Raw genomic sequence first — 24,929 nt, 5'->3', positions numbered from 1 at the left:
CTTTTGCCTCTTGTGGCTTTGCGATGCGACGCGCAGACGCGCCGACACGACACCAGGTCACGTGTAGATAAGATACGTCGAATATCGTCGATATGTGATATTAGACACGTCTCAACCACGTCGTCCTGGTCAAGTCTGCATGTATAGGGTATACTCTGGATTTGTGACATTATAGGCTCTGTTTTTAATGTGTTGATTGTGATGTCAAGGTTTTGCGGGACCTCCACAGGATGGATACATACAGCGGGGACATTTCTCCGAAGGAAGCAATTGAATTGACATACTATTGCCATGTAGATACAGACTAGGTTGGCAGTGTGGTAAAATACACATGTGATGCAATAATTTTGGGCTTTTATGGTATCATCAGTTGGTGGATTTAGGCGTAGCCTTCTCATGAGACTTTACGCCTACATAATGGTACATTTGATGGTTACCCGAAGAGGAGCAATGACAATCTATATATATCAGTGGTTACGGGGGGGTAACCACTACTTAACAGTAGGACATACCACCCACAATCTGGCATACTAATTTCGACCAAAGGCATCAATGTATCTATTGGATATAACCGACTAAATTTCATAAAAAATCAGCGAAGCCTATCGTGCATCCTATATAGCCCATTTATTGTAATGCTTATAACGAGAAGCAAAAAGACAAAAAGATATGACAAGAGTGGGATTCGAACCCACGCCATCTTACGATGATCAGGAAGCTGTGAAGCTAGGTATTAAGGTGGACCTTAACCTGACGCCTTGGACCAACTCGGCCATCTTGCCTGGTGATGTGTTGGTAGGGGCCCAGTTTGCCATTATCAATGCTATGTGTTGCACGGTCAAAAATGACCCGACTCCCTGAGCCGTAACTGTTACCCTGTATTGTGACTAGTGGTATCAGCCGACCATTCACACTCCCCGCCTGACATTACAATCCATCAAGCGATCGGCCACTTTTCCCCGGTCGCTCTTAATCCTGAGCCTCGGCTCATCGCCAGCCCCGGCAGTTCGAACCCTCCGATCCGGGGGATAACTGCTTTCCCCTGCCTTGAATCCATATATACTAGAGTCGCCTCGGATTTGTGCGACACTACGTAGTTCACTCATTATAACCAGCGAAAGAAATGTCGCCATCTTCAAATCCCACTGGCCCGTTTCGGGTCGTTCAGCACATCGTCGAATGCCAACATATCAGGGAGTATCCCGCGGCGACGGCAAATGGTCAAGAAGATGTATTGAATTTGGTTGTGAAGCAATATGTACCACTCGATAACCCCAATCCACAGCCAGGGGATGTAACAATCCTTGCTGCACATGCGAATGGGTTTCCGAAGGTTTGGGGACATCACAGCATTGAACTCGAACGGAAGTGGCTGACCTATAAACCAGGAGCTTTACGAACCTCTATGGGAGGAGCTATACGCTCGATCAAAAGCAAATGGCTTCCGGATCAGAAGTATATGGATGGCGGATGTTGCGCACCAGGGCGAGAGCAGCGTAGTAAATGAGCACCTCTTGGGCAACGACCGTATGAAACCGACCTTTTTCTTTGCTCGTCACTTTTCCAGATCAACGCTGACGAGGTGCATATAGCGAGCTGGTTCGACCACCCCAGAGACCTGCTTCACCTTATCAACGTCAAGCGCAAAGAAATGCCTCGCCCCATTGTCGGAATAGGCCACAGCATGGGCGGAGCACATCTGTATGTTCTTCTCAAGCTGACCCTCCCACGAAGTACAAACCTAACGCCTTGCAACAGCGCACAGCTATGCCTAATGCACCCACGTCTCATTCACAGCTTAGTCCTCCTGGACCCTGTAATCCAACGCGAATCCACCCAGCTCGACGGGCTCGAAATGGCCATGCGACAAAGACAACGGATCGCCCAAACGACCCAACTATCCACCTACCGACGAGACACATGGCCATCCCGCAAAGCCGCCGCGGAGGCCTTTAGGAAAAACCCGTTCTACTTAGCTTGGGATTCCCGCGTCCTCGACCGTTGGATCGAGCACGGTCTCCGCGAACTCCCCACGGCCATTCACCCACTGGATGAATCCCAGCAAAAGGAGGGAAGCAACGACCGCCCCGTCACGCTCAGAACAACCCTCCACCAAGAAGTCTTCACCTTCTCGCGTCCCAACTACGATGGACCCCCAGGAAAGAAGGTCCCCGTGAACAAAGTGACTCATCCGGATCTAAACCCCGATCATCTGGGTTCATGGCCGTTTTACCGGCCAGAACCGTCGCGGGTCTTTGCTATGCTCCCGCATCTTCGTCCCAGCGTCTGCTATATCTTCGGAGGTAAATCGGATATGTGTTTACCTGATATGATGGCGGATAAGATGGCTGCTACAGGAACGGGGCTGGGAGGCAGTGGTGGGGCTCCTGCTGGTCGGGTGCGCGATGTTTATCTTGCCGAATATGGTCACCTGCTTGCCCAGGAGGCTCCCAAAGAGTGTGCTGATGCGGCGAGTAAATGGTTGGGTGCTGAGTTGGAACGATGGAGAGCTGAGGAACGAGAGTTCCAGGAACAGTGGAGCCGGAAGTCAAAGGTCGAAAAGGTCACGATCGATTCTCGGTGGAAGGATCATGTTCCTCGTCCCGAGCGGCCGAAGAAGAACCCTGCTCAGCCTAAGTTGTGAAAGGTTAATTGTTCGTTTCTGATGGAGATCGCACAGCACTTCAGCGGTTGCATAGACTGTGTTCTCTCAGCGAGACGTTACATAGATTTAACTAGACATATACGTGTCTAACGAATTACTTGCGTACCCATTGGGATACCCTGATAGAGAGATCTATAATTGTCTCTTGTTCTCAATTTCTTATCTATAGGATATAATGGTATACTTGTCTGAGTGGCCTAGAGCAGACGTCTATAAGCAACTCCATCAATCAAAACTATAAGTGAGCGATCGTCCCGACGTAGAAGAGCGCTCGAAGCTCCGGTCCTCGAGACTCCGCAAGAGGTCGGGTCTAAAACACCAATGGAATAAGGGTATGAGTGAGTCCAGCTAATTCGACTTCTTGGCCACTCCGTTCACGCCCTTGCCTGGAGTGCTGGTGCGGAGAACCTCGGGGATGTTCCAAATGCGAGGCCACCAGAGATGGTACTCTTCTTGGCGGTTGTTCAAGCAGTGACGGAGCCAGATGCCCCAAACAAGGTAGAGATATGCCCCAAGGCCAGTCATTAGATGCCTAGTAGAATAATTAGTATACGGGGACAGCCGGACGCATGGTGTCAGCGCGAAACATACCACCAACCATGGCCTTCCAGTAGGATACCCCAGGGAAGACCCACTTGCCGGCGCCATCCGCGGATCTTCGGACAGAAGGCATTGTCCAATCCCCAGATGGCGAACCCGCCCAGGAACACGCTCAAACCGTACACAACCATGAACCACATGGTCTTGAGAGTCTTCGTGTCGCGCACATTTTCGTAGTGTTGGTGCTCCTTAGTCGGAACAGGCAGGCCCTGCTTCTCGCGCGCCAGCCTGTCCTCCTCCGTCGAATGACGCCAGCGAGGACGAAGCGTCACCTCCATGGTGTACATGCTGCGGATGAGGACGATGGCTGTCAAGATGCCATATGCGTTCTGGTGGAACAGGGGGTCCTGGAGATAGTGGTAGTAAAGGGTGATGAAGATCGCCAAACTGGCAAGAAAGATGCCCAGAACGACGCGAAAGCCATTCGGCCTGGAGTATGAGAAGGATGCATAGCACATCAGACATGTGGTGTATATCATGGACAATTCATCGACCAGCTGCATGGGATCTGTGTGTGCAATGCACGGATCAGCAATTCTGAACAACACTGGCTACCCCTCCCCCACCATGATACCTGACTTACATTTCAGCGTTGAATGGAAGAGAAAGCTTCCGGTTCCGACCAGCAGATAGCCAAGGTAAGCGACCTGGAAGATCGAGTCATGTCCATTGCGACGACAACTTAGGAAACCCTTTATTCCGAGGGCCATAAACAGTAGGTTTGTCAGTGTGTTGACGATCTCTGCGGAGTAGATGGTGGCATAGTAGTCCTATATCGTTCGCATGACGGTTAGCAACCTTTTATAATAGTAAGGTGAAACTGAGCGCCGCATACCTCTTCGCACCAATTCAGCGTAGACGTGACGGGGCTCCAATATCCTTCCCTAGAGGGTGGATACGGAATATGGGGGACGAAGGACGACAGAGGCATGATGGATGACGGAGACTCAGCTCTCCGCAAGGTGGAGGGATTGGTGACGTCTCTGGCGGACCACAATGAAACGACGGGGTTACGAGCAGGAGGGCATAGCAGGGGTACTCTTGAAGAAAGGCCAGATTCCCAGAGAGAGGAAAGAAAAGGGCAGGGCAGTTAAGTTTGACAACTGAAGGTGGCCGTGGAACTTACCAGTTACTCTGCCTTACCGGCTCCCCCAGAACCGTGACGTCGACTAATACGGCCAATCTGCAGCCCAGTCGCCTAACTCCAACCGAACCAGCGTGAATGTGACGGTTAAGTACGGAGGACGGTATGTCACCGGCCATTTACGGGTTCCTGATTGGCTTGATGGGTTTGGGCGGTTTGCCGCCGGGAACAATGGGCGGTAAGATTACACAGTAAGTACATCCGCCGTGAGCGTTGGCCAAGTGGAATGAAGGGAATGGTGTGCATTCTTCTGCATGCATTGGCCGTGATGCCTTCCTACGTCTCACTTTGTCGAGTTGCTAACCCGGCACCTGTTCGGAGAAAGCCTCCGGATTGGAGTATTGAAAGTTGCCCAAATGCAGCCTCCTAGTAGTTGTTTTCTGCTGCGGATGTCCGTATCATGACATGATCAGCCCTGTGACTACCAGTACGTAGGACTGTAAGGACCTGTGGATTATTAATGGGTAGCGGTAGGTGCTGGTTGTTGAATGTAGCATTAGATGCTCGAGTGATCTCTTCGTTCCTGTCAGTCATTGCACAGGTACATCAACCTTAACCTGAACCTGTACCTGTAGGTGTGCCTCTTCTGGCAGGTCCTTACGCCGGAGATATCGGAAGTCGAGAGGCGGCGACGGCCGCGGTAACTGTGGCTGGTGATCTGCAGCCAATCGAGATGCTTTCCGCCCAGATGACTTCACCAACTGCCCTCCGCTTTGAGAAAGTACGACTCTACCGCTTCGTATCTACACCGTCTGTCACAATTTCTCTTTCTCCCTCCTACACTCGCTAAAAAATCGGTCGTATCACTTATTATCTTCACAAAAACCTGTTTCGCATTTCCTTCTCTTCTGCAATGCTATCCTGACTCCCATCAATGTGACCGTCACCGCTTCAAGCGGTCTGTCTCAAATCTCAAATTCTTCTCCAGCCATCATCGTGCAGCGCCCCGGATGAGTTGATCTCATCACACGTGCCCTTTCAAATCACTCCTCTGTCTATATACATTCTCAGCCTTGGCTGCGGGATCCGAAGTCATGTCGAACAATGCGGTCTATGCTGTACCGCAGGTGAAAACCACCTCAACGTGTATGGCCACTCACTCATCTACTCTTCCCATTTAACAAACCCTAACCATCAATCAATCAAATAGCCTCCAAGACAACCTTCCACTTTACCGCAGGCCTCTTCTCTGGCCTTACCTCTTCCATCCTTCTCCAACCCGCTGATCTCCTCAAAACCCGTGTACAACAATCTCAGAATGCCTCCCTCCTTCCAACCGTCAAGGCCATCCTCTCCTCCCCGAACCCAATTCGCAACCTATGGCGTGGTACACTCCCCTCCGCCCTTCGCACGGGATTTGGCTCAGCACTATATTTCACCAGCCTCAATGCCCTTCGAACAGGCCTTGTTCAAACAAACGGCATTGCTCCCGTCACCAATAGCTCCTCCGCACTCCCTAAACTGTCCAACACCGCCAATTTAGCTACCGGGGCTGCCGCCCGGGTTGCTGCTGGCTTCGTCATGATGCCAGTGACTGTGCTAAAGGTTCGCTACGAATCAGACTACTACGCCTATCGGAGTCTCTTCAGCGCGGGGCGAGATATAGTCCGGACAGAGGGAGTCCGGGGCCTGTTCTCCGGATTTGGAGCTACCGCGGCGCGTGATGCGCCGTATGCGGGACTATACGTTCTGTTTTATGAGCAGTTGAAACGGCGGCTGGCGAACTTATCAAGTTCATCGTCTGATCAGCAGCCGCTGAAGTCGTCATCAATCAATTTCGTCTCTGGGGGATTGGCGGCCGGGCTGGCTACTACCATTACAAATCCATTTGATGCGGTTAAGACCCGATTGCAGCTGATGCCGGGGCGGTATGGGAATATGATGCGAGCAGTGAGGTTGATGGTGCAGGAGGATGGAGTAAGGAGTCTATTCGGGGGGTTGGGATTGCGGATCACAAGGAAAGCACTTAGTTCTGCGCTTGCGTGGACGGTCTACGAGGAGTTGATCCTGAGGGCCGAAGTCCAGTGGGGATCGAAGGGAGAATAGGCTGTCTGTAGATTTTGGTCAGGGTCCTCTGTTTTAGATTCCTTATAGTGAAAGGGTCAGTTAGGGCTGGAGTTTGTTATTGTTATGGGTATAAAAAGGGCTCGGATACGGACTGCATCGGGTCGACATTCGGTCATCATCATTGTATCATATATAGCAACTGTTAAAATCCCGACTCATGGAAAACGAAAACTTCAAACATGATAATCATCATGCCAACAACATATATATATATAAGATAGCTGTGAAAATGAACAAGAAGAGAACACAACATCGATGGACAAGGCAAGACATGACAATAACCAAATCAGACCAATTAAATCATGGTATCACACTTCGTAGCGCCGTCATAAATCGCGAGATCAAGTGAGGACCCAGGCGCGTGCGCCAGGGGTCTTCTTGCGGACAAGGTACATTTTGTCCTTCTTTCGGTCATTCACCTTCAGCTCGGTCAGGGTGCTCGAGGTCTGAGTGACAAGTTTGCCCTCACGCAGACGCCGCGAGTGAGCGAACAGCTCCTCCTGGAAGTCCTCGGAGATCCACTGTTTGATGATAATGTAGTTGCTGTCCAGCTGTTGTGGGAAGGAAAAAGTCAGTCATCGTCGAGAATACTTCAACCAAGAGATTGTAGTAAGGGTTCAACTTACCTCATCCCAGTCCCAGGGTAGACGGTAGGCAATGAGTGTCTCGGGGAGAAGATGCTTGTGATGGACCTGAGTTGATGAGTTAGATGGATGACGACTCTAATCAGGGTATAGGCGGGTTGGTCGCATACCTTGATCCAGGTGGTCCGTTGAGGCTCAGGTTCCTTCTCTTTCTCCTTCTCCTTCTCAGGTTCCTTGGTCTTCTCGGGTTTCTCCTTCGGCTTCTCTTTCTCTTTCTCCTTCTCGGGTTCCTTCTCCTTCTTGATGATCTTCTCCAGCTGCTCTTCATCGTAGCCGAACTCGAGTCGTAGTCTCTCCTTGAACTCGGCGTCACGTCGCTTCCTTTCCTCCCGTTCGGCGATCATTCTTCGCTCCTCGTTCAGCTTCCACTCATCGATAGCAGCCTGCTTCATCGCAGCTTCTTTGCGGGCGCGGTCCTGCTCAGCCAGGATCCGCCTGGCCTCTTCATCGCGGAGCTCTTTCTTGATCCGCTCCCGCTCCTCATCCTCATCAATCTTGCGCTGAAGCTCTTCGAGCTTCCGTTGACGCAACTTCTGTTTGAGCTCCTCTTGCTCAGCAGCTTGACGCTGGGCCTCTTCGAACTTCAATAGCTGGTAGCGATGCTCTGCCTCACGCTGCTCCTCTTCCATGCGCTGCTTCTTCTCGAACCGTTCCAGCCGTCGCAGCCGCTCACTAATCTCGTCCTCGTACAAATCTTCCTCCCTCAGCAGCCGAAGCTCATGATGGTGATGATGAGGGCGATGTTCATGTTCCGGCGCAGGCGGAGGCGGGGGAGGCTGCGGCTGCAGCTGCTGTTGACGATGCTGGGAGGTCTCTCGATGACGAGCCAGCTCCCGCTCTAGACGCGCGATCTCCTGCTGATGGCGCAGGAGCTCCAGGTCCTGACGGGCATCATTCCTCTCGAGAAATCGTGTATCGAGCATGAGCTCAAAGTCCCGACCATGTGGGAGTGGTGACGCCTCCCGGGAGACACTACTCGGGCGAGTGCGAGCTCGACGATGATCCCTCAATCTGGTCTCATCCTCCGACTCATAGGGATCGATGTAATTTTGCTGCTTGTGTTCCTGTTTACGGTTCTTGGTGGAACTTTTGGTACGGGCGTCGTTCTTGGCATCGCTCTTCGCATCTGTCTTGGCATCGGCTTTGGCGTCATACTTGTTATGGACGTCGACGATGACGGCGACGGGCTGGTTGTTGCGTTCGCGCTCCCGATCGGGGCGCCGACGGGCACCGGTGGAGGCAGAGCGTTGAGGGAGGTGGTCGTGGATCACGGGGCTGAGGTAGGTGTTACTGATGTGCTCGGGGCTCCAGCGGTGGCGGGAGATCGAGCGTCGACGAGTCGTGACTTTCCGCCGGGGAGTCGTCTCTATCATGGAGTAATCCGATTCGGAAAACTCAGAGTCCGAATCGGTGAGGAGGTGGCGTCCCCTGGGGTGGTGATACATGATGTTGATTGTTAATTTTTATCTGCTCCGCCTATATCCCCCCTTTGCTGTGATTATGAGCAAGTTTGACTGCTCCGTGGTGGTTGTTTGTGCGTGGATATAGTAGGGTCAGATGGCTAGGCTGGCGGGGTCCCCAGAGGGCCGTGGGCTGTGACGTCGATAGTGGGCAGCAAATCAGCCGTGATGGGGAGAAGGCTGGGCGACGATAGAACCCGACCTGAAGCTGAACAAACTGTCGCTGAAATCAAAGAAGATCCGACGATGGAAGTCAGAATAAGAGAAGCAGGTGAGAGATGGACAGAGAGGAAAAGGAAGAGAAATGAAATGTCCAAGGCAATGTCAGTGATCAAATAGGAGCGAAAACAAGAAAAAGACCGGCCCCTCGTGCCTCGTAAACGCGGGCGCTTCGCTCAGCTGAAGTGGGGGATTGGCAAGATTGGGCCGCTTTGATCAGCTGCGGGCGGCGACAACAATTGAGGATTCAGGTACTTCCTCTTTTCCCTTCCCATCATAGGCAGAGAGGCCTCGAATTTATACCAAGCTAGTCCTCTCATGCAGAAGCGCTGAAGCTACGGAGTCAAATTCACTATCTGTTTATAGAACATTGACAGCGGCGGCTATTGAAACCGTAAGTTCTTGTATAGTTTTAACTATAGAAAGTAGTGAATTGGCCTATCCCCACCCCCCAATCATGGAGTAACTACCAGAGAGGCAGTGGATGGATGCTGGTGGTAGATTCTAGTAGCCCGTCCAAGACCGACGTATTCCATTGTGGGAGGGGGAAGAGACTGAGAGAGAGAGGAAGGTTGGGCGCCTAGGGCGCCACCCACGCCAGTGAATATATCCACCATCCTGCATCTCGTTATCCATTAATTTATTTATCTATCAACTGAATCCATAGATAGGAGGAATCCCGTCCTCCTTCGCTCACTCACCCAGGGAAATAAACCCACGGGTCTAACCGTTGGTGTACCCATGGGACCCTGGGTGTACGTACCTTAACGCCCACAAATCTTAGCGGTCTAGTCTTGGACGGTACCGCGGTAGTTAGTGGAGATTATCTATCTACTAGTAGTTATCTTCTGACCCGTAAAGTCTAAAAGTAGGGTTCAAGTTCCAACAGACACACCCGCTCAGCAGGCATCAAGGATGACCAGGCAGTGATCAGTCACTGACTGGATGGTGAATATTGCGCCACCTGACCTAGGTTCAGTGATTAGTTGGCATTTTCGGAGAATGGATGACTTTTGTTTGTGTACCCTACTGGTAGTCTACTAGTCTAAGTAGTATTAGTTAAGGGTCTGGTCTGGTCTGGTTTAGTCGAATCCTGTCTGGCCCCCACTGACAACTAATACGTACATTCACAGCCTTGTGGGCCGAGGCTGGACAACAACTCGCCTTCAGGTGTCTATATTCTGGGTACGCAGCACACAATACACATAACTGAGGTTGTTAATTAGCTGCTATCTGACGAGTCTTTATTTACGTAGTGAGCCTGTCCGTCAGCCACCGCCACCTCTGGTGAATACTTGCTTATGGTGTTGCCCAACCTGAACTGATATGTATTTGATGCTCTGAAGATGTCCAGAGCATCCATTCCAACGCTAGTAGCATCTTATTTCCCTTTTCAGTTAGTTCATTAGATCTTGGATCATTGGATGAGGTAGACCGACCCTTACCGAACATTGGCATTTGCTTTGATGACGAAATTTGACCCAAATCTTTCGAATGAACCCTTGTATGCCATCACGATTGATGAGCCCTGACAGGGGACTTCTTTCTATCTCTTCCACAACCAACGACATCTCATGTAACTATTTCACCACCAAAAATGATTGAGTCACAGTAGGTTTCAAAGCAGGAGAGTTGACAGATGTCGGATACATTGCTGGAGGGGACGCAGGTAGAAGGATACGCAATATCTAGGATCAGATGCTCTTGACCTACTTCTAACATAAAAACTTGCTGCTGGACAGGCCTACGCTTTGATCCACTGTGACTTATCACGTCTAACACAGATATCAATATGACGGTCGGAAAGCCTCTATTGCAGATAAAACTAGTGAGATACATTACAGTTTGTAGGTAGCAAAGTGTGCTAGAAAAGCTAAGAACTAATAACAATTAGAAATGGACAATGAACCAGAACAAACACACAAACACACACACACACACATGAAGTAGAGTTAGATGAGTCCTCCACCCTAAGCATATTGAACCTCTTGATAAGATCGACTCCAGTGTAACTTCCCTCAAGGTAACCCCAAAGCTTGTACCGGTTGTGAACATCTTGTTACCTCACTTCTTGGCTCAGGAAGGCAAGAGTGTTACCTATCCTTGAGGCTTCTGGCCAACGCCTCCTCCTTCTCCCGCCGCTGTATATACCAGAAAATCACAGGGTATGCCAAATCAAAGCCGAGATAGATGTAGCAGCACCAGAGCATGAAAGGCTCATTCAACCATGAGAAAGCCTCTGGCCAGTACTTAATACGAAGGTAAAATTCCGGAATTAGAGTCAACGAGCCCGTAAAGCGGAAGAACCTGACTCGAAGTTTAGCCCCATTTTCCACAAAACTGTTTCGTCTTCGAGATTTGAGAATACGAACCATAATTGAAGGGAGAATCCACGCGTGGCTCCCCGAACTAAAAGCTGGCAGACATATCCAACGCTGAGAATAGCCTGACATACAATTGCGTTCGCGAAGCAAGCCTTCACCATGCCGAGCTCGGAAGCAAGACAAATATGGCCTGCAATTGCTAATAATATTCCACCCATATATATCCAGGGCAGATTGCGTTGTATCATAGGGGATCGGTCCCACTCCCTGGCGCCATATCTGATTGCCGCGAAGATGACGCCAAGGTTGCTTATGACGGCGACTTGGAAGGTAAGACTTATTAACCAGTGGTCCAGAGAGAACAGAAAGCCGAACGTGATCTCCCATGCGATATTGAGGCACTGGCAAATCAATGGCATGGCGAAGGACTTGTCTTTATAGGATCGGTAAATCATGCCATAGTACACATAGAGCCAGATCAGGTTAGTGTAAGCATTGAGGCCATAGATTGTTGAGGCCCAGACCTGAAACTCAGGGGGAGCAACGGACAGATCGAAGGCTTCCATGGTGTGAGGGCCGAATAAGAAGTGATAGGTGTAGGCCAAGTAGTGATTGAGAGAAGTGGGACGGCCATGTTGCTGGACAGGGTTCCATGGACTTTATACCCACACCAAAAGAAACATGGAATGCTCGATCGGCAAAATGAAGAAAGGTGTTATGAGACCGGAGTCGAAAAATGGAAGTTCGGCGAGCTATCATTGACTATGATCAAACATTTGACAAGCCCGACTTATGCGCAAAATATCCGGGCAATTGCGCTCGATCACAAGTAGTGAACTTAAGAGCGAATGATAGAAATGCTACACTTCTAGACAGCAATGAGTTCCAGCGGACTGACATACCGACTGGTCTGATTTTAAAGTGTCATGCTTGAGAAACTCCAGCCGTAGATTCGGATGCCCGCTTTTTTTATCGATAGGCCCCATAAGGACCGACACATCACGAATCATAATGTCATTTGCCCTGCTGCTGCTTCTATGAATATCCGGAAGTGACAAATTTGGTCATAGTAAAGTTCACATTCGCCAGTTCTGAGTTCCGGGTTAGTCATATTGCAGCATACGATACTCTAAGCTCCGAGTGACCATTGTAGTCATTTCTCAGGGAAGTAAAGGAGCGTAATCAATCTTTTCAAGAGACGAATCAGTTCGTCTATGTTAAAGGGTAATACCAAAGATTTACCACCGTAATCTTGGTAGCGCATTCCTATGTACTTTACCACCAGTTAGCATTGAACACGGCAACCCAGGAAGAAGAGGAGAAAAGGAGAGGAGAGAAAAAACTAAACACTGTGGTAAACACAACCTAACCAAACCAGTAGTAATTGGCAGGCTCAAGTTCTGCGTTTCATGGCGCATGTTTGCTCCAAGAGTTATTGCGAGTCAAGGTAGATTTTCCACTGGTTACCGGAGCAGCCTAATGTACGCCACCACGGAGTTATTACTCCGACTTATCTTGTATCCGGGTACTATCGGTTCTCCATAGCTGACTGTTGCAATGTCGAGCAGAAAGACCCAATTGGCGCCGTTGTGCATGAAATATGACTTCATGAAAAAAAACAAGGCAGCAATGATTGCTCAATAGGCCAAGGAGGCTGCGAGACCTTACGCCAATCTTGCACAATTCCTCACCATACTGGCGGATCGGGATTAAAGCTCGGAGTGGTTCAGGAAGAGGAAGCCGAGATGGACTGTGTTCTGATTAGGAAGGACTACTGGGGATAAATTTGGTATGAGATCCACTTTCAACCTACAGCAAGCTTCTCATCAACTCAACCACACATTTTCTCTATGCAGCTGCCTAAATATTGTAAGCAGGCCACCAAGTCTGGCACAGTGCACTTCCATTATGGGAACACTATCTCTAAGTGGGCAGCAAATGCTCTACCTCCAAGCGAAGGAGTATTAGCAAGAAGACTCCAGTGAGTGGCTTGGATTTTGTTATATTGTCATGACTGCTGCGCCAGGTAATCTCAGCGACCGATCTTGAATTGATACTTTGACTTGCACTCACTCCCCGGTGGGCCAGAACCAACATGCTAGAAATACAGAGGCTGGTGTATGAGGTGGCTCAATAATTCACCAGTGCCTCCTCACCGATTGATACAATCATTCTAAACTGCATGAGCGCTGATGTAGAGGCATGACAAATGAGCTTGTTTGTTTCCTCTTACAAAACTAACCGATCTAATGCATCCCAGGCTCAGGGAAAGCTCCCTCTGTATTTCTAAGATCATTTCTAGGGGTGCTGGTCTGGGCCTGAATGCAGACTTATGGACGATGCACAATCAACTCCGGCCTACTTCAGTCCGGAATAGGAAAATAATGTCTGAAGAAAGGAACAAAGCTGAAAAGGTGCTGCGCCTGTTGTGTTGATACAATCTTAGCTGATAATCTCAAAGGGTAGATACCTCGGACTCGTTCTGTTACTTGCACGGTACTAGAAAAGCACGAAATGACCTTAAGTGTTCAGGTTTTTCAGGATGTACTCTCATTCAGACTTTTCTGCAACTAGTGTGTGAAGCACCACAATAACCAGAACCTCCGCAAGCTTCAGCTTAAGAAACTCCCCAACTATCACGTCCGCGCAGCTCACAGTTGATGCATGCGAAGCCCTGATCCAGAGACCGCATAGCTCAACAGCTAGTCAGTCCATTCCTACAGAAGGGTGTCAGAGCAACGATCATCACACTTGACTCTCCATACCTGAGAAATCAAGAGCAAAGAGGCGACCAAAGGAACGGTTACTTACAGCCCAGCAAGCTGTGGGATAACTCTCTTGACCACAGTGGATATTGTTGGTGCTCTGCACATGCCAGGTCAGTTGCCTTAGTAGCTATCTAGTCTAACATGATCCACTTACACCAAGGGCAGTTTGCACGCAATCCTCAGACGCATAACAGTCACTGGCAGAATGGCACTTCAGGCCGAGCCAGTTAGTTAAGACTCACGGTCTAGCTTCGCATCTATCATGAAGGTAGATGCCGACATAAAGAGACATACCTCAATACCAGCGCCACATCCATGCCAGTGATACGCCCGCGAATCGAGGCTATCAGGAACCGGTGCAGGGGAGGCCAGAGTTCCTGCACCAAGGCTCAAGGTTGCAGCGAGGAGAAGGATGAACTGCATGTTGAAGGTGACTTTCTTAGCTGTCAGCTTAAGAGTAAAAATTCGGCGATTGAAATTGATAGATATGATGACAGGTTGAGATCTGGACTCACTGCCTTCTCCATGCCAGAGTGGCTCTTATATGTTCGGTGCAGGATTAGGCGTCCAAAATCCATGCATATCGTGCAGACGACCTAGATGCTGCCTTAACCAAGACATAAGAAACCTGACGAATGAGCAGCTTTGATGACCTGCATAACACGAAGATAATGGACATGTCAAAAATCCTGAGAAGCAACATGACCGATGGTCAGGTTATGCAAGATGCAAGGGACCCCCAGATGAGAAGGTATGGCAGTTACTCTCTCGTATTGATGATTCTGGGCGGAGGGCCTTGCATCTCTATCTACCATGCGTACGTACGTCATTGCACGCATCGGATGTAGGCTGCTCCGCATCCCCAGCCTGAACGAGACGTTCCACGAGCCTATCCAATGCAAGACACAGTTTCAGGATACCAAGACCGCGTTAGAGGCGGCTACCACAATGATGATGATCATTGTAGAACCAACTATAATTAGATTAACTTTTTTTGCACGTTACACAGCGCCAACGTCACCACGAGCTGATGGCTGGATTCCAGATAGGATATCATGATGTCTTGTCAGCTCGTCAATACAGGAAAAAGGAATGTTGAAGCTGTCTCGGTTTTACCGCGCAATGCGACATCGAGCGGACGGTCAGCTTGGGGACCATGCTGTCATTCAACGGTCTTTGGGGTCCGACGCTAGTTTCAGTACTATCATCTGGTTCGTAAAAGTGAGCACCAACTGAGACACATTATTCCATGTCAGGCAAGGTTTCAGCGCATCATGGAACTTTTGCAGGAATACAGATCACCCAATTCGCACTTGTCATATCAATGCAGATGGACCCTGCACGGCTGAAATTTGGCGATACGCGACGTTGCCCTGACGCCCCGGGGGTGTCCAGCTGTACCACAACGGGAAGGAATAGCCGCATGGCGTGTGCGCCAACACGGTATTACCTGCTTATGCTCCTCCGTTGCTGAGAAGGGTAGGATATAGATAGGTATTCGATATGCAATCAGCGCCGTCGAGTAACAATGATCGCCCCGAAAATTCGCCCAGCAACAATGCAAGCCCACTTCGAGTTTCACTACAATTCCGCTTCGTAGATGCCTAGATCAGCTTTGGGGTTTTCGGCCATGGCTGGAATTTGCCACTGTGTCTCCAGATAGATAATCCTAGCTCAACAGCATGATTATGACTATGCTGTGTCCAAGCCCGACGTCCCATCATTCCATCATCCCATCGCATGCCGGTTGTCATAGTGGCTGTAGACTCTGAAAAGCGGGCAGGAAAGAAACACACAAGCTACACAACAGAAGAAAAGAAACAATGCAATCTCCGCGGATGCAATGTCTGCCAGGGAGGGGTTGTATGCAAGTAAGAAAACGAGTCTGGGTGGCGATCACCTCAAAGGCGGGTCTGGCCATGCTATGGAGTGTAGCCTTGTGAACTTGCACACACTGTTCCGCAGATGGATGTTACAACTAAACTGAGCTAGGAAGAAAGAAATGAGTTAGACCGTGTTTCTGATATGCTATCGTGTCAGAAGTATGATTCACAGATTTGGGTTGTCAACCAGAATCGCGACTACCATCGTGCTGGCTGATGTGTTGCCGCGAGTGTATTTCCTACCGTGTATAGTGTGGCCGGAGCACGATACCAGTGCCTATGGGCAGTTTTATAAATCTCCTACTTGCATACCCAGGAGTGCCTTAGCGTCTCGTGATCTGGGACCTGAGGCAGGATTTCAGGAGGTATAAAACCCCCCTCTTTTTCCCCCTCCTCCCCATTCACTTTACACACCCCTGGTTTCCACCGAAGACGGAGAGTCAGCGATGTACCTGTAGGCTGCATCGCGGATCTGTGGAGAGTGTTTCTATTCGTGTCTGATTGCATTCATGGCTCTTAAAAGTCTAAATTCATGCGATTTCTGGCATTGTAGGATGAGCTGGTCATATCCTGTTTTCAGCGTCGTGATGGTCTTCCTTAGCGATCATCTAGAGCATGTAAAGAACCACACTACAGCGTACTATGAAGTTCACAGATCGTGAGACTTGCTCTTGTGCTCCACATGAAAGGTCTGTAGATAGTAAAATATTAGTCGGATACAGTAAACCGAAAGTACAACCCAAAAGACACAAAGTAATTATTGCACAATGTTGGAGAATCCTCAGAAAATCTTCTCAAAGTACAGAACCAATGGACCCCATTTTTTGTTTATTCTCGAGCTAGCATCCTAGCCCGCAGCTGGTGCAGACCAGACCAGCTAGTAATTATTTCTGATCCTTATATTGAACCGTATAATTGATCGACTTCACGATGCCATCCTGCTCAGTGCTCTCATTCCTGATCATTGCATGCCCACTCTCTGCGTCACCGTCTTGCTCCTTCCCTGCGTTTGTCATCTGAGAGTGGAGCGTAGTCAGGTAGTCCCAATTGCGGATCTTCCTGACTGGCTTCTTGAGCTGGTAGCTGTTCTCGCTCGAGTTCTGGTTTCCGCTGGTATTCCGGCTTCCAATGGTGCTGAAAAGCCGTGGGAAGGTCTGGAGGAAGAGAGGACGCATGACTGGAAGGCAGGCACAAATGATGCCGACATTGATTTCGACCATGCTATGCGCGAGGTGTTAGCTTCGACAGAAGTTGAGTGAGTAAGAAGGCAAACTTACCACCAGGTCGCAAGTGTCACTTTGTACCGGGTAAAGTCACTGCTATGGATGAATGGCATCATGGTGATGATTCGGACACACGAGACAATACAAGCGCTGGGGAACTTTTAGTGAGGGGTGCCACAATAACCACGTGAGAAGACAGCTTACAATGAACCAATGATGAACAGCATCAACAGCATTGTCTTCTGCCTCCATGATACTTGCAGAGACCAGCAAAGACGGATTGGCAGGATCAGGATGACCACGTCGGAAAACACGTTGAATGCGGCATTTGCGTATACGAAGGAGAACTGATCCACGCATTTCGCTCCTGCCGACTTGCTAACGTCCCACGAGGCAGCAATTGGTCGGCAGCCCAGTGTGAAGACAAGGATACTTGTGATACTGTATGCCGCAACGAAAGCCATGATAGCGTAGGTGATCTGACGGAATCGTTTCTCGGGACTCAGGCGGAGGTAGAACAGGAGGATGGATGTCTTGACGAACCAGACACCGAGGGAGTATACGTCTTCTTCTGCGAGGTCAAGCTTCAGAAGTCAGTAAGCGTAGGAACGCGAGCAGAGCAGGCAATAATTACCTTTTTAAATGCTGTCAACTGATCAAGGTATAGATCCCATATGTGTACTCCATATCCGTTTTTGACGTCTGTTCGTCAGCTTTATCCAGGGTGTAACCGAGTTTGGTAGACATACTGATTATACTGAGAATGGCAAAAATCCAGGCGCAAAGTTGGCCCATAACACAGCACGCTAGGAGGGTCAATTGTAATGCAAACCAATATGGTCTGATCTACTTACCATCGTCAACATGTAGATTCTTCAGTAGGACTGCGCGCGTATAAAGCCGAGCAATTAAGACCACTGACGCCGCGGCACACAAGCCAATGCTGACCGAATAGATCTGATATTCGGAGCCGGGAGGATCCACAAAATTCGGAGTCACTCCAGGAGGAGGAGAGCCTGCGGGAGTTCTGTTCGTGTCTGCCATTGCTGGATGATGGTGCTGGGACGGAGAACTCTGGCTGATGCGAAGCTAGTTCAAGGGTCGATGCCATTATTATACCTTAGGGGTAGTACTTTGTTTTCCATTGACAAATGCATTCTCTTGTTTACAAGCAGTACTAGCATCATCCCTGCATATAGAAAGAATCGCCTCTAAAAAGCACCGCCAAGCCGAGCCCGTGTGTGGCTTGATCAATGCGCCTATAGGGCTAAGGACTCATATAGCCCAATTTACTCTCCAGCTTCGGAGATACATCCGAAAAGTTTGTTCAAAGCTAGGGGGGAGCACAAATGGCTCGATGGCAAGGCAACTGACAGCTCACTTCCGTGCTCAGGTCTTTTGATCATTGGTTGGTTTTTGGAGATCAACAGCGACATGGTGGAGTATAATGCGACAGTCTCGGATACTGGCCAAAGTGAGTTTGCGGAACTGACGGCTCGAGGGGTCTAAGGAGAAATGGAAGCATTCCGGGGATTGCTATCAAGAATCAGGGGCCCGAGATGGGACGATCAAAAGATCTTTAAGGGGAGGAATGATCGGTAGTCCCAATAATTGGAACGAGCGCTCAGCTAAGGACCGGGGTGTTCGGAGTACTTGGTGACTAGCTTGCCAGCCTAGTCACAAAACTCTAATCCTGCTCCTATAGATCGATAAAACGGGTTAACTCTTCGCTGATCTGAATTTGATTTTACTACGTGTAAGCGTTCAAAAGCAAGTAGGTACTCACACAGCGACACCATGGGAAACTCTGATTAACCTCCGAGAGGCTTAATATGTTAATTTTACTAATTTGGCTTCAGATGCCATCCTCATAAGAATTCAGGATACGTGGCCGGAGAGGGAGAGGAATGACTGAGCTGTGAACGAAGTAACTATCGTAGCCTTCCTTGTCCTTGAGTTATATGATGGTTATGAAGGGAGTCTAGAGTGACATCCACCACGGCAACTCCGCAACCGGCCTGTGCTTTGGGTTGGGCCGCGATTCGTAATTGACAGAGATCGCTGGTAAGTTGATTTTTCTGGATACAAATAGCCTGTAGATCGGTTCCAGCGGCCAATGTCCATAGCCCATGCAGGCACTGTATCCCGCTGCGATGGAATCCTCAGCAGGTACATAATTCCATGCAAGGGGTGGTTTCATACATACGCTATCAACTCCCGATGGAACAATATTCCGCTGAAATGATACACTTGCATGTTGAACCTTCTTGCCACAATTCAAGGGGATCATCCGATGGGGAGAATTTGACCTGTCAACGAGATGAGGGGGAACGGCTCCATAGCCCAATCGGAAATAGCAAATCATTTCCCCTAAAAGTCTATCCACCTCTGGCTTGATATCGGCTAGAAGCTGATGCCAGCATTCCCGGAAACAATATAATTGATTGGCCAAATTTACCTTTGATCAGCTCACAATAGACTCTTACATCTGCAAGTATTATGCATCCTACCCTTTAGTGACCACCATCTTGAGGAAGCGAAGGATCTCCACCCGGGTTTCAGCCGGACTATAGGGTATCATGCAGAAGACGGTGTCTGGGCACGGCAGTACTTTTGCCATTGGACCCATTCTGTAGCTAAGATATGGTCATTGCTCGGCTTATATCTGCGAAAGTCTATGCTATAAGTAATCTCCCAGATCGTCTCGAGTGTCCGAGCATCCTGCAGTTCGTCTCTCTCTCTTTACCCCACCGCTTTCGACACCTCCGATAGCGCGTATTTCTCTTTCAACATGGGAAGCACTGGCCCCAAAGATGAGGCTCTCCAGCAGAGTCTGGATCAACTGATATCTGCTGCCAATCAATACCAGAAGAGCTGCTCAGATGAAGATCGATACAATGTAATGATGAACGCTACGCGATTGGTCCAAACCATACGTGGACCGGCAGATATGCTTTTTGCGCAGTTCGAGAATGTAGGTCATCCTGCTCTAGGATCATATAGGCTCTGACAATGAATTCCATTAGGCTGCCAACACAGGTGCCATAAGAGCACTTCTGGAGGCTGGTGTTTTCGAAGCGATCCCCACCGGAGGCAAGGGTATCTCAGCTGCTGAGATCTCGGAGAAGACGGGGATGGATAAAGAACTGATTGGTATGTCCTAGATGACATGTCTGACATGTCTGATTTGTGTTTTCGAAAAGCTTAACAAGGCGATTGAATACTAGTCCGGCACATGCGGGCTGCCACCCCAATTGGTCCCTTCCGCGAGGTGGGAGAGGAACAATACGCCCATACGCCCTTCTCGGAAATCTACCTTGTTCCGCAAATGCGGGCAGTCTACACTTTCATGTACGAAATATACCATCGCTGGCCAATTACGACTATAGAGCTAATAATATTTGTAGGATCGACGAATTCGTTCCCCCTATGCTCCGGAACTATGAGTTCCTCAGTCAAAAGAACTGGAAGAACGAAATCACTCTCCGCAGCAACCCCTACACACTGGTCCACAACTGCGAGGGCAAGACCATGTTCGAGCATGTGTCCAAATCCCCTTCCAGCTTCCGCCGCTGCAATGATGCAATGATGGCATCGGACTCAGCCCTCGTCACAATGGGTCTGTATCCGTTTACCGAGGAATTAGGTCCCCTGGCGAGCGATGAGACAGTAACTCTGGTCGATGTTGGAGGTGGTCGAGGCCACGTAATTCGTCAGATCAAGGAATCTGAGCCCGACCTCAAGGGCCGATTTATTCTCCAAGACCAGGCGACTGTGATCAAAGATAATGGTGATGAGATCCAAAGGCATGGAATCGAGGCCATGGGACATGACTTTTTCCAACCACAGCCGATTAAGGGTGCGTTTATCCGTTGTGTCTTCGAACACATCTAAAACACTTTGAAAGATCAAACTGACTAATACCTCTTAGGAGCTCTGGCATACTACATTCGACGCTGTCTCCACGATTGGCCCGACAGCGAATGTCAGAAGATCTTATCTAACTTAGCTGCAGCTATGGACAAAGAGAAGTCTCGCGTGCTGATTACTGAGTACATTGTGCCTGAAGCTGGAGGATCAATGTTCGAAGCCTGGATGGATCAGACAATGATGACTTTAGGCGGCCTCGAGCGGACTGAGAAGGATTGGGCTCATCTCTTAGATATCTCGGGTTTGGAGTTGGTTAAGGTGTGGCGTGCTCCTGGCGTGCTTGTTGGGGTTGTGGAAGCTAGATTGAAGTGAACAATGGAATAAGACAGTGTAGGCACGCTTTAAAAGGAACTAGAATCCCGAGACGAAATTGATTTTCTAAGGATGCTGAATGAATGACTTCAGACTGACCGCGGATGGGGGGAGGGAGGTTGCTACTACTTACTGACGTTGACCATGTTGGAATGAGAATGAGCGCTGTTTCGGTTCAGTAAAGCTTACGTTAGATCATACAAATTTCCGTAATTAATTTCTTACGGCAAAGTCTGGGATGATTAAGAGGGGCCAGACTCTGTAAAATAGTGTTGCTTATCACGAACGCCTTGTCCTTGGCTTGGGGGCCGTTTTACCTTGAGTCTCTCCTGCACAAGAATAATTATCCGGGTACTGACATTAATGCGTTTAAAGTCAATAGTTTAGAAATAAATGCTAGTAGTATCTATTCATAGTATTTGTACAGTGATTTGTAATGTGAAATTCCCCAGTAAGTCAAGGCCCTTAAGAAAATTCAGAACGTGTCTCCATACTCATAGTACAGATCAACCCCTCGTCAATAACCATCGAACTCCAATGTACTCTCATGAGCTAGAAGTAGCTGTAGCCTCACACACATATGTAGCAATGGAAGTAGACGTGATAGCATAGGTGGTAGTTGCAGGGGTTGGGTTCACGACCTGAAACCAGTTGGCTGCCACGGGAGTACCCAAGCCCGTCACTTCCTCGAACTCATCAAGATTGAATCCAAGACGGGCCGCGTCTGTTGCAGGAAGCAAGCTTTCGAGGCATTCAGGCAAGGAGTAGTCCTCTGGCTGGCTGTACAGCAGGAGGATGTAATCGTGGGCAGGCCCTTCCAGCGGTGTCGGGTAGACATACTCTGCGCTTGGGGCGCTCGTGTTGCTGATTTCCAAGACACCAGAGGAATAGGCTAGGTATGGTTGGTACCAGTGTAGGGCGCCCGTTGAGACACCATCCTCATTGATCTTAGGGTCGATCATAATGATGGTGTACTCGTCATCCGTGGAGGTGGTGTCCTCCAGGTACAGAGTAGGAATGTTGATGGTCCCTGTGGGAGTGCTGTGAGCATGGGATGCAAATGTGCTTATGTGTGTCAAAGACAATTTCGCTTACAGTTCTGGTTGATCAAGGCTCCAGAAGTGAGAGTTAGATGGCCCCCATCTTTTGTGAAGACCACACCAACGTCCGCATCGACAGACGGAGTAAAGGAGGAGGGAGTCGCCGCAGCCGCGAGGCCGACAGCAAGAGAGGAGGACAAGATCTGGAGAAAACGCATTCTTGTAGTGCTAATACTGTATGTAGAGGAGGAGTGTTGGATAGGATTGTGCTGCAGAGTTCTCATTCCTTGACTCCATCCCAGTTGTTCTTATAGTCCCTTGCTGGACGTTTGATTCACTGCTTAAGAGTGACCGGACCGAAGAAGATCGATTTGCATCGAGATGTATCCGAAGTTGAGGTTAGCAGCTACGGAGAAGCATGGCTGATACTTCTTGAATCGCTAGATGGCAAGACAATGAACCAGAAGCGTGTAGATTAGGAGGACCAGGATCTCGTATTCGGCTGCACCGCCCCAAGTATTTCAAGATGGAACTGGTGCGGTAATGAAGGTCATCCTTTTCGTATACTAGTAGCAAAACATCACCGAACTATATAACGTGAGTGGCAAATCTGAGATAATCCCAGCCTTTGAGGCATTGCAGGATTGGATGGTGATGAATGTGTTGGACGTTGTGGGCGTTGCATATCTGCCAGGCACACCACGTGGACACGATCCTTCCGATATCCAGTGGGCCTTGATCGATTGGAACGCAATGAAAATCTTCCAGATTGATCCTGCAAGATCCTTTTGGGCGCGGCCATACTAGCGCTTACTCTGTGAATGATTATGGTGCCTGTGATGAACTCTGATTCCCCTTTCTCCGGAAGAGGCACTCTCCATTCAGTAGACCAGGCCTGCTTGCCCTTTAACATACAAGGAGACGCTTTACTGAACTGCATCCTTGCTATTCCTGGAGGGTGTAGTGGGTCACAACGAATATTGCGAGCCCGTGTCTTTGATATATTCAGCAGACAAGCCCTACTGCACTTCAAGAAGAGTAAAGACAAGAGAAATATATTCACAACAATCAGGAGATGCCAAACGATGCAAGCTTCCTCGAGCAGACGTCTATACTGCACAAACCCCCGAGCTGAATACGAGCCCGAAATTAGCGCAAAGTTTCGTTCGCTAGACTTATGGGGAATCAGGATGAGAAGCTGTGCAACTATCATCCTTCGGAATTTTTCATGTCTAATGTTGTGCAGAGGCCAAAGCGTCCATGGTAGTGTGAGCTGACTCTTCAGATCCTGGAGGATGGGGTGAGTCACGGCCGAAAGCCCAGGCAAGGTGAGGCTAGCTTCTATCCTACCCTGAGGATTGCCGTCGAAATATGAGACACACCGGGCTACTTTCGAATAACAGAGCATGGATACCTTGTCTGTGCCACGGCTCCGGACTCGAGAACCTTGGGTATTCGGCTTGTCTCCTGTTGAATGGTAATAATGGCGATGATTCTGTGTCACGTAGCACTTCTATTGTGGGGCTTCTTTGTACATACGATCCATAACATCGATGGAACACCAATCATCGTTTGGGATTCTGGCAACATGTTGGCTGAGGGTGGTATGATAAGAGCTGGGACTTTAGAAAAGCCACTATCTCATTGTTATGGAGGACAGAGTTGGTTATAGTTTCACAGCCTTATTCGTGTTCAAGGCAAGCCATGGTCTAGATTTCCCATGAAATATCGAGGTATCAATCTGTGAGAGTATAACAAGAGAATCCTTGATTGCTATATAATAGCTAGTTGGTGATACATACTGAGATACCTCCAAACATCGCTAAGCCAATCCAATTAACGCCAAGCGCCCAGCGCATTCAGCAGGACGTACCATGACCACTGATAGCAAAGGCGGGCTTCTCAGTACCATGACGTAAGAGAGCAGCAGAGCGCAACACAGCACATGAGACTGCCCCCTAGGATTCCCAACCTAGCGTATGTCTCCCGTGCAGCGTTCTGCGTATGCCGTCCCATTCTCTGATACCACCAGAGGCGGGCAAAATGCCCGACATAACGGCACCACATATCGGTATATTATAACTATCTCTTGTGCTCAACTTTCGGTTGTTTCAACTGATAAGACAACCCTTCACGCCTTGCCGCCGGACTTCAGGATCTGCTCCAGGTTCTCCCGGCTATTCTTATGTGTCATTTCCAGGTAGTGTAGCTTCTTTTCCAAACCAGTAATATCCGACTTCAGTTCTCCGCTCTCGCTTGACAGGCGCTTGTCGATTGTGTTCATGGGAACCGCCACAAACCTATGGGAACAGTATCTGTTAGTATGGCCGCGAACTTCTTCTGTCTCCATACCATCCGTAGAAGGGTACAATAGCAGCCCGCCAGGTAGACTCACATCTTGCCGACACCCTCGTATACCCTTGTATCCTTAGGAAGGGAGCTAATTTCCTTCGATGTTAGCTCCAGCATGCGGATGTCTCTCTGCTTAGTGGTGATCTGCGCCTTGGTGATGCCGATTTGTTGTTGGGACGTGATGGCCTGGACTTCGATTTCTTGCAGAAGCTGTGTGCCCGAGACATATTAGTTACGAGGATCTGATATATTTGCTAGGGCAATGTACCTTCTGCAGAGCTTCGTTGGGGATGGACAT

At 49.2% G+C, this 24,929-nt stretch overlaps 11 protein-coding genes and 1 non-coding gene across 12 annotated transcripts; 3 read left to right on the top strand and 9 right to left on the bottom strand.

The window, feature by feature from the left end:
• Positions 1–670: 670 nt before the first annotated feature.
• Positions 671–782, bottom strand: ASPBRDRAFT_t68. The gene has a single exon. It is a non-coding gene; the product is annotated as a tRNA-Leu (tRNA).
• A 341-nt stretch (positions 783–1,123) lies between these two features.
• On the top strand, positions 1,124–2,644 carry ASPBRDRAFT_118784 (putative toxin biosynthesis protein; the record flags this gene model as incomplete). The annotated part of the gene is made up of 4 exons (XM_067617196.1): positions 1,124–1,333; positions 1,389–1,527; positions 1,593–1,701; positions 1,759–2,644. The coding sequence occupies 4 exons, from the start codon at positions 1,124–1,126 to the stop codon at positions 2,642–2,644; spliced, it is 1,344 nt and encodes a 447-aa protein (XP_067481999.1).
• A 139-nt stretch (positions 2,645–2,783) lies between these two features.
• Positions 2,784–4,435, bottom strand: ASPBRDRAFT_172036 (ceramidase). The gene is made up of 4 exons (XM_067619722.1): positions 4,101–4,435; positions 3,849–4,035; positions 3,257–3,773; positions 2,784–3,197 (listed from the first exon to the last, which is right to left on the bottom strand). The coding sequence occupies exons 1-4, from the start codon at positions 4,194–4,196 to the stop codon at positions 3,014–3,016; spliced, it is 984 nt and encodes a 327-aa protein (XP_067481998.1). The 5' UTR covers positions 4,197–4,435; the 3' UTR covers positions 2,784–3,013.
• Positions 4,436–5,443: 1,008 nt separating this feature from the next.
• On the top strand, positions 5,444–6,455 carry ASPBRDRAFT_52762 (putative mitochondrial carrier protein; the record flags this gene model as incomplete). The annotated part of the gene is made up of 2 exons (XM_067626942.1): positions 5,444–5,495; positions 5,560–6,455. The coding sequence occupies 2 exons, from the start codon at positions 5,444–5,446 to the stop codon at positions 6,453–6,455; spliced, it is 948 nt and encodes a 315-aa protein (XP_067481997.1).
• Positions 6,456–6,817: 362 nt separating this feature from the next.
• On the bottom strand, positions 6,818–8,565 carry ASPBRDRAFT_27747 (uncharacterized protein; the record flags this gene model as incomplete). The annotated part of the gene is made up of 3 exons (XM_067622429.1): positions 6,818–7,027; positions 7,103–7,168; positions 7,231–8,565. The coding sequence occupies 3 exons, from the start codon at positions 8,563–8,565 to the stop codon at positions 6,818–6,820; spliced, it is 1,611 nt and encodes a 536-aa protein (XP_067481996.1).
• A 2,200-nt stretch (positions 8,566–10,765) lies between these two features.
• ASPBRDRAFT_461364 (uncharacterized protein) lies at positions 10,766–12,025 on the bottom strand. The gene is made up of 2 exons (XM_067625564.1): positions 11,172–12,025; positions 10,766–11,106 (listed from the first exon to the last, which is right to left on the bottom strand). The coding sequence occupies exons 1-2, from the start codon at positions 11,687–11,689 to the stop codon at positions 10,893–10,895; spliced, it is 732 nt and encodes a 243-aa protein (XP_067481995.1). The 5' UTR covers positions 11,690–12,025; the 3' UTR covers positions 10,766–10,892.
• A 1,642-nt stretch (positions 12,026–13,667) lies between these two features.
• On the bottom strand, positions 13,668–14,461 carry ASPBRDRAFT_204826 (uncharacterized protein). The gene is made up of 4 exons (XM_067621720.1): positions 14,186–14,461; positions 14,046–14,102; positions 13,935–13,988; positions 13,668–13,840 (listed from the first exon to the last, which is right to left on the bottom strand). The coding sequence occupies exons 1-4, from the start codon at positions 14,312–14,314 to the stop codon at positions 13,826–13,828; spliced, it is 255 nt and encodes an 84-aa protein (XP_067481994.1). The 5' UTR covers positions 14,315–14,461; the 3' UTR covers positions 13,668–13,825.
• A 1,148-nt stretch (positions 14,462–15,609) lies between these two features.
• On the bottom strand, positions 15,610–15,904 carry ASPBRDRAFT_461205 (uncharacterized protein). The gene has a single exon (XM_067625562.1). The coding sequence runs from the start codon at positions 15,810–15,812 to the stop codon at positions 15,642–15,644; it is 171 nt and encodes a 56-aa protein (XP_067481993.1). The 5' UTR covers positions 15,813–15,904; the 3' UTR covers positions 15,610–15,641.
• A 538-nt stretch (positions 15,905–16,442) lies between these two features.
• ASPBRDRAFT_146950 (uncharacterized protein) lies at positions 16,443–18,430 on the bottom strand. Its single transcript, XM_067619263.1, has 6 exons — positions 17,852–18,430; positions 17,747–17,803; positions 17,632–17,699; positions 17,202–17,581; positions 17,052–17,147; positions 16,443–16,995 (listed from the first exon to the last, which is right to left on the bottom strand). The coding sequence occupies exons 1-6, from the start codon at positions 18,039–18,041 to the stop codon at positions 16,659–16,661; spliced, it is 1,128 nt and encodes a 375-aa protein (XP_067481992.1). The 5' UTR covers positions 18,042–18,430; the 3' UTR covers positions 16,443–16,658.
• A 1,358-nt stretch (positions 18,431–19,788) lies between these two features.
• Positions 19,789–21,239, top strand: ASPBRDRAFT_120483 (uncharacterized protein; the record flags this gene model as incomplete). Its single annotated transcript, XM_067617349.1, has 5 exons — positions 19,789–19,971; positions 20,024–20,150; positions 20,225–20,348; positions 20,405–20,856; positions 20,929–21,239. The coding sequence occupies 5 exons, from the start codon at positions 19,789–19,791 to the stop codon at positions 21,237–21,239; spliced, it is 1,197 nt and encodes a 398-aa protein (XP_067481991.1).
• A 545-nt stretch (positions 21,240–21,784) lies between these two features.
• ASPBRDRAFT_27743 (YbhB/YbcL family Raf kinase inhibitor-like protein) lies at positions 21,785–22,497 on the bottom strand (the record flags this gene model as incomplete). Its single annotated transcript, XM_067622428.1, has 2 exons — positions 21,785–22,269; positions 22,335–22,497. 2 exons carry the CDS (start codon positions 22,495–22,497, stop codon positions 21,785–21,787), a joined length of 648 nt encoding a protein of 215 aa, XP_067481990.1.
• Positions 22,498–24,410: 1,913 nt separating this feature from the next.
• ASPBRDRAFT_52758 (putative prefoldin subunit 1) lies at positions 24,411–24,929 on the bottom strand (the record flags this gene model as incomplete). The annotated part of the gene is made up of 3 exons (XM_067626941.1): positions 24,411–24,579; positions 24,675–24,841; positions 24,900–24,929. 3 exons carry the CDS (start codon positions 24,927–24,929, stop codon positions 24,411–24,413), a joined length of 366 nt encoding a protein of 121 aa, XP_067481989.1.

This window comes from Aspergillus brasiliensis (genome assembly GCF_001889945.1).
Source record: "Aspergillus brasiliensis CBS 101740 unplaced genomic scaffold ASPBRscaffold_3, whole genome shotgun sequence".
Taxonomy (NCBI): domain Eukaryota; kingdom Fungi; phylum Ascomycota; class Eurotiomycetes; order Eurotiales; family Aspergillaceae; genus Aspergillus; species Aspergillus brasiliensis.
The sequence above is the reverse complement of the archived record's forward strand: the minus strand, read 5'-3'. Positions and strand labels throughout refer to the sequence as shown.

Bases quoted from the DNA above. Each gene is read 5' to 3' on its own strand.
- ASPBRDRAFT_172036 (XM_067619722.1), bottom strand. From the start codon at position 4,196: ATGCCTCTGTCGTCCTTCGTCCCCCATATTCCGTATCCACCCTCTAGG. The intron at 4,036-4,100 runs GTATGCGGCGCT...CGAACGATATAG, and splicing joins CGCTGAATTGGTGCGAAGAG to GACTACTATGCCACCATCTA. The intron at 3,774-3,848 runs GTAAGTCAGGTA...TTGCACACACAG, and splicing joins CTTCCATTCAACGCTGAAAT to ATCCCATGCAGCTGGTCGAT.
- ASPBRDRAFT_461364 (XM_067625564.1), bottom strand. From the start codon at position 11,689: ATGGAAGCCTTCGATCTGTCCGTTGCTCCCCCTGAGTTTCAGGTCTGG. The intron at 11,107-11,171 runs GTTCGTATTCTC...ACTTCGAGTCAG, and splicing joins GGATTCTCCCTTCAATTATG to GTTCTTCCGCTTTACGGGCT.
- ASPBRDRAFT_204826 (XM_067621720.1), bottom strand. From the start codon at position 14,314: ATGCAGTTCATCCTTCTCCTCGCTGCAACCTTGAGCCTTGGTGCAGGA. The intron at 14,103-14,185 runs GTATGTCTCTTT...CTCGGCCTGAAG, and splicing joins GATGTGGCGCTGGTATTGAG to TGCCATTCTGCCAGTGACTG. The intron at 13,989-14,045 runs GTAAGTGGATCA...TGGCATGTGCAG, and splicing joins GCGTGCAAACTGCCCTTGGT to AGCACCAACAATATCCACTG.
- ASPBRDRAFT_461205 (XM_067625562.1), bottom strand. From the start codon at position 15,812: ATGGCCAGACCCGCCTTTGAGGTGATCGCCACCCAGACTCGTTTTCTT.
- ASPBRDRAFT_146950 (XM_067619263.1), bottom strand. From the start codon at position 18,041: ATGGCAGACACGAACAGAACTCCCGCAGGCTCTCCTCCTCCTGGAGTG. The intron at 17,804-17,851 runs GTAAGTAGATCA...TGACCCTCCTAG, and splicing joins GAATCTACATGTTGACGATG to CGTGCTGTGTTATGGGCCAA. The intron at 17,148-17,201 runs GTAAGCTGTCTT...AAAGTTCCCCAG, and splicing joins CTGTTCATCATTGGTTCATT to CGCTTGTATTGTCTCGTGTG.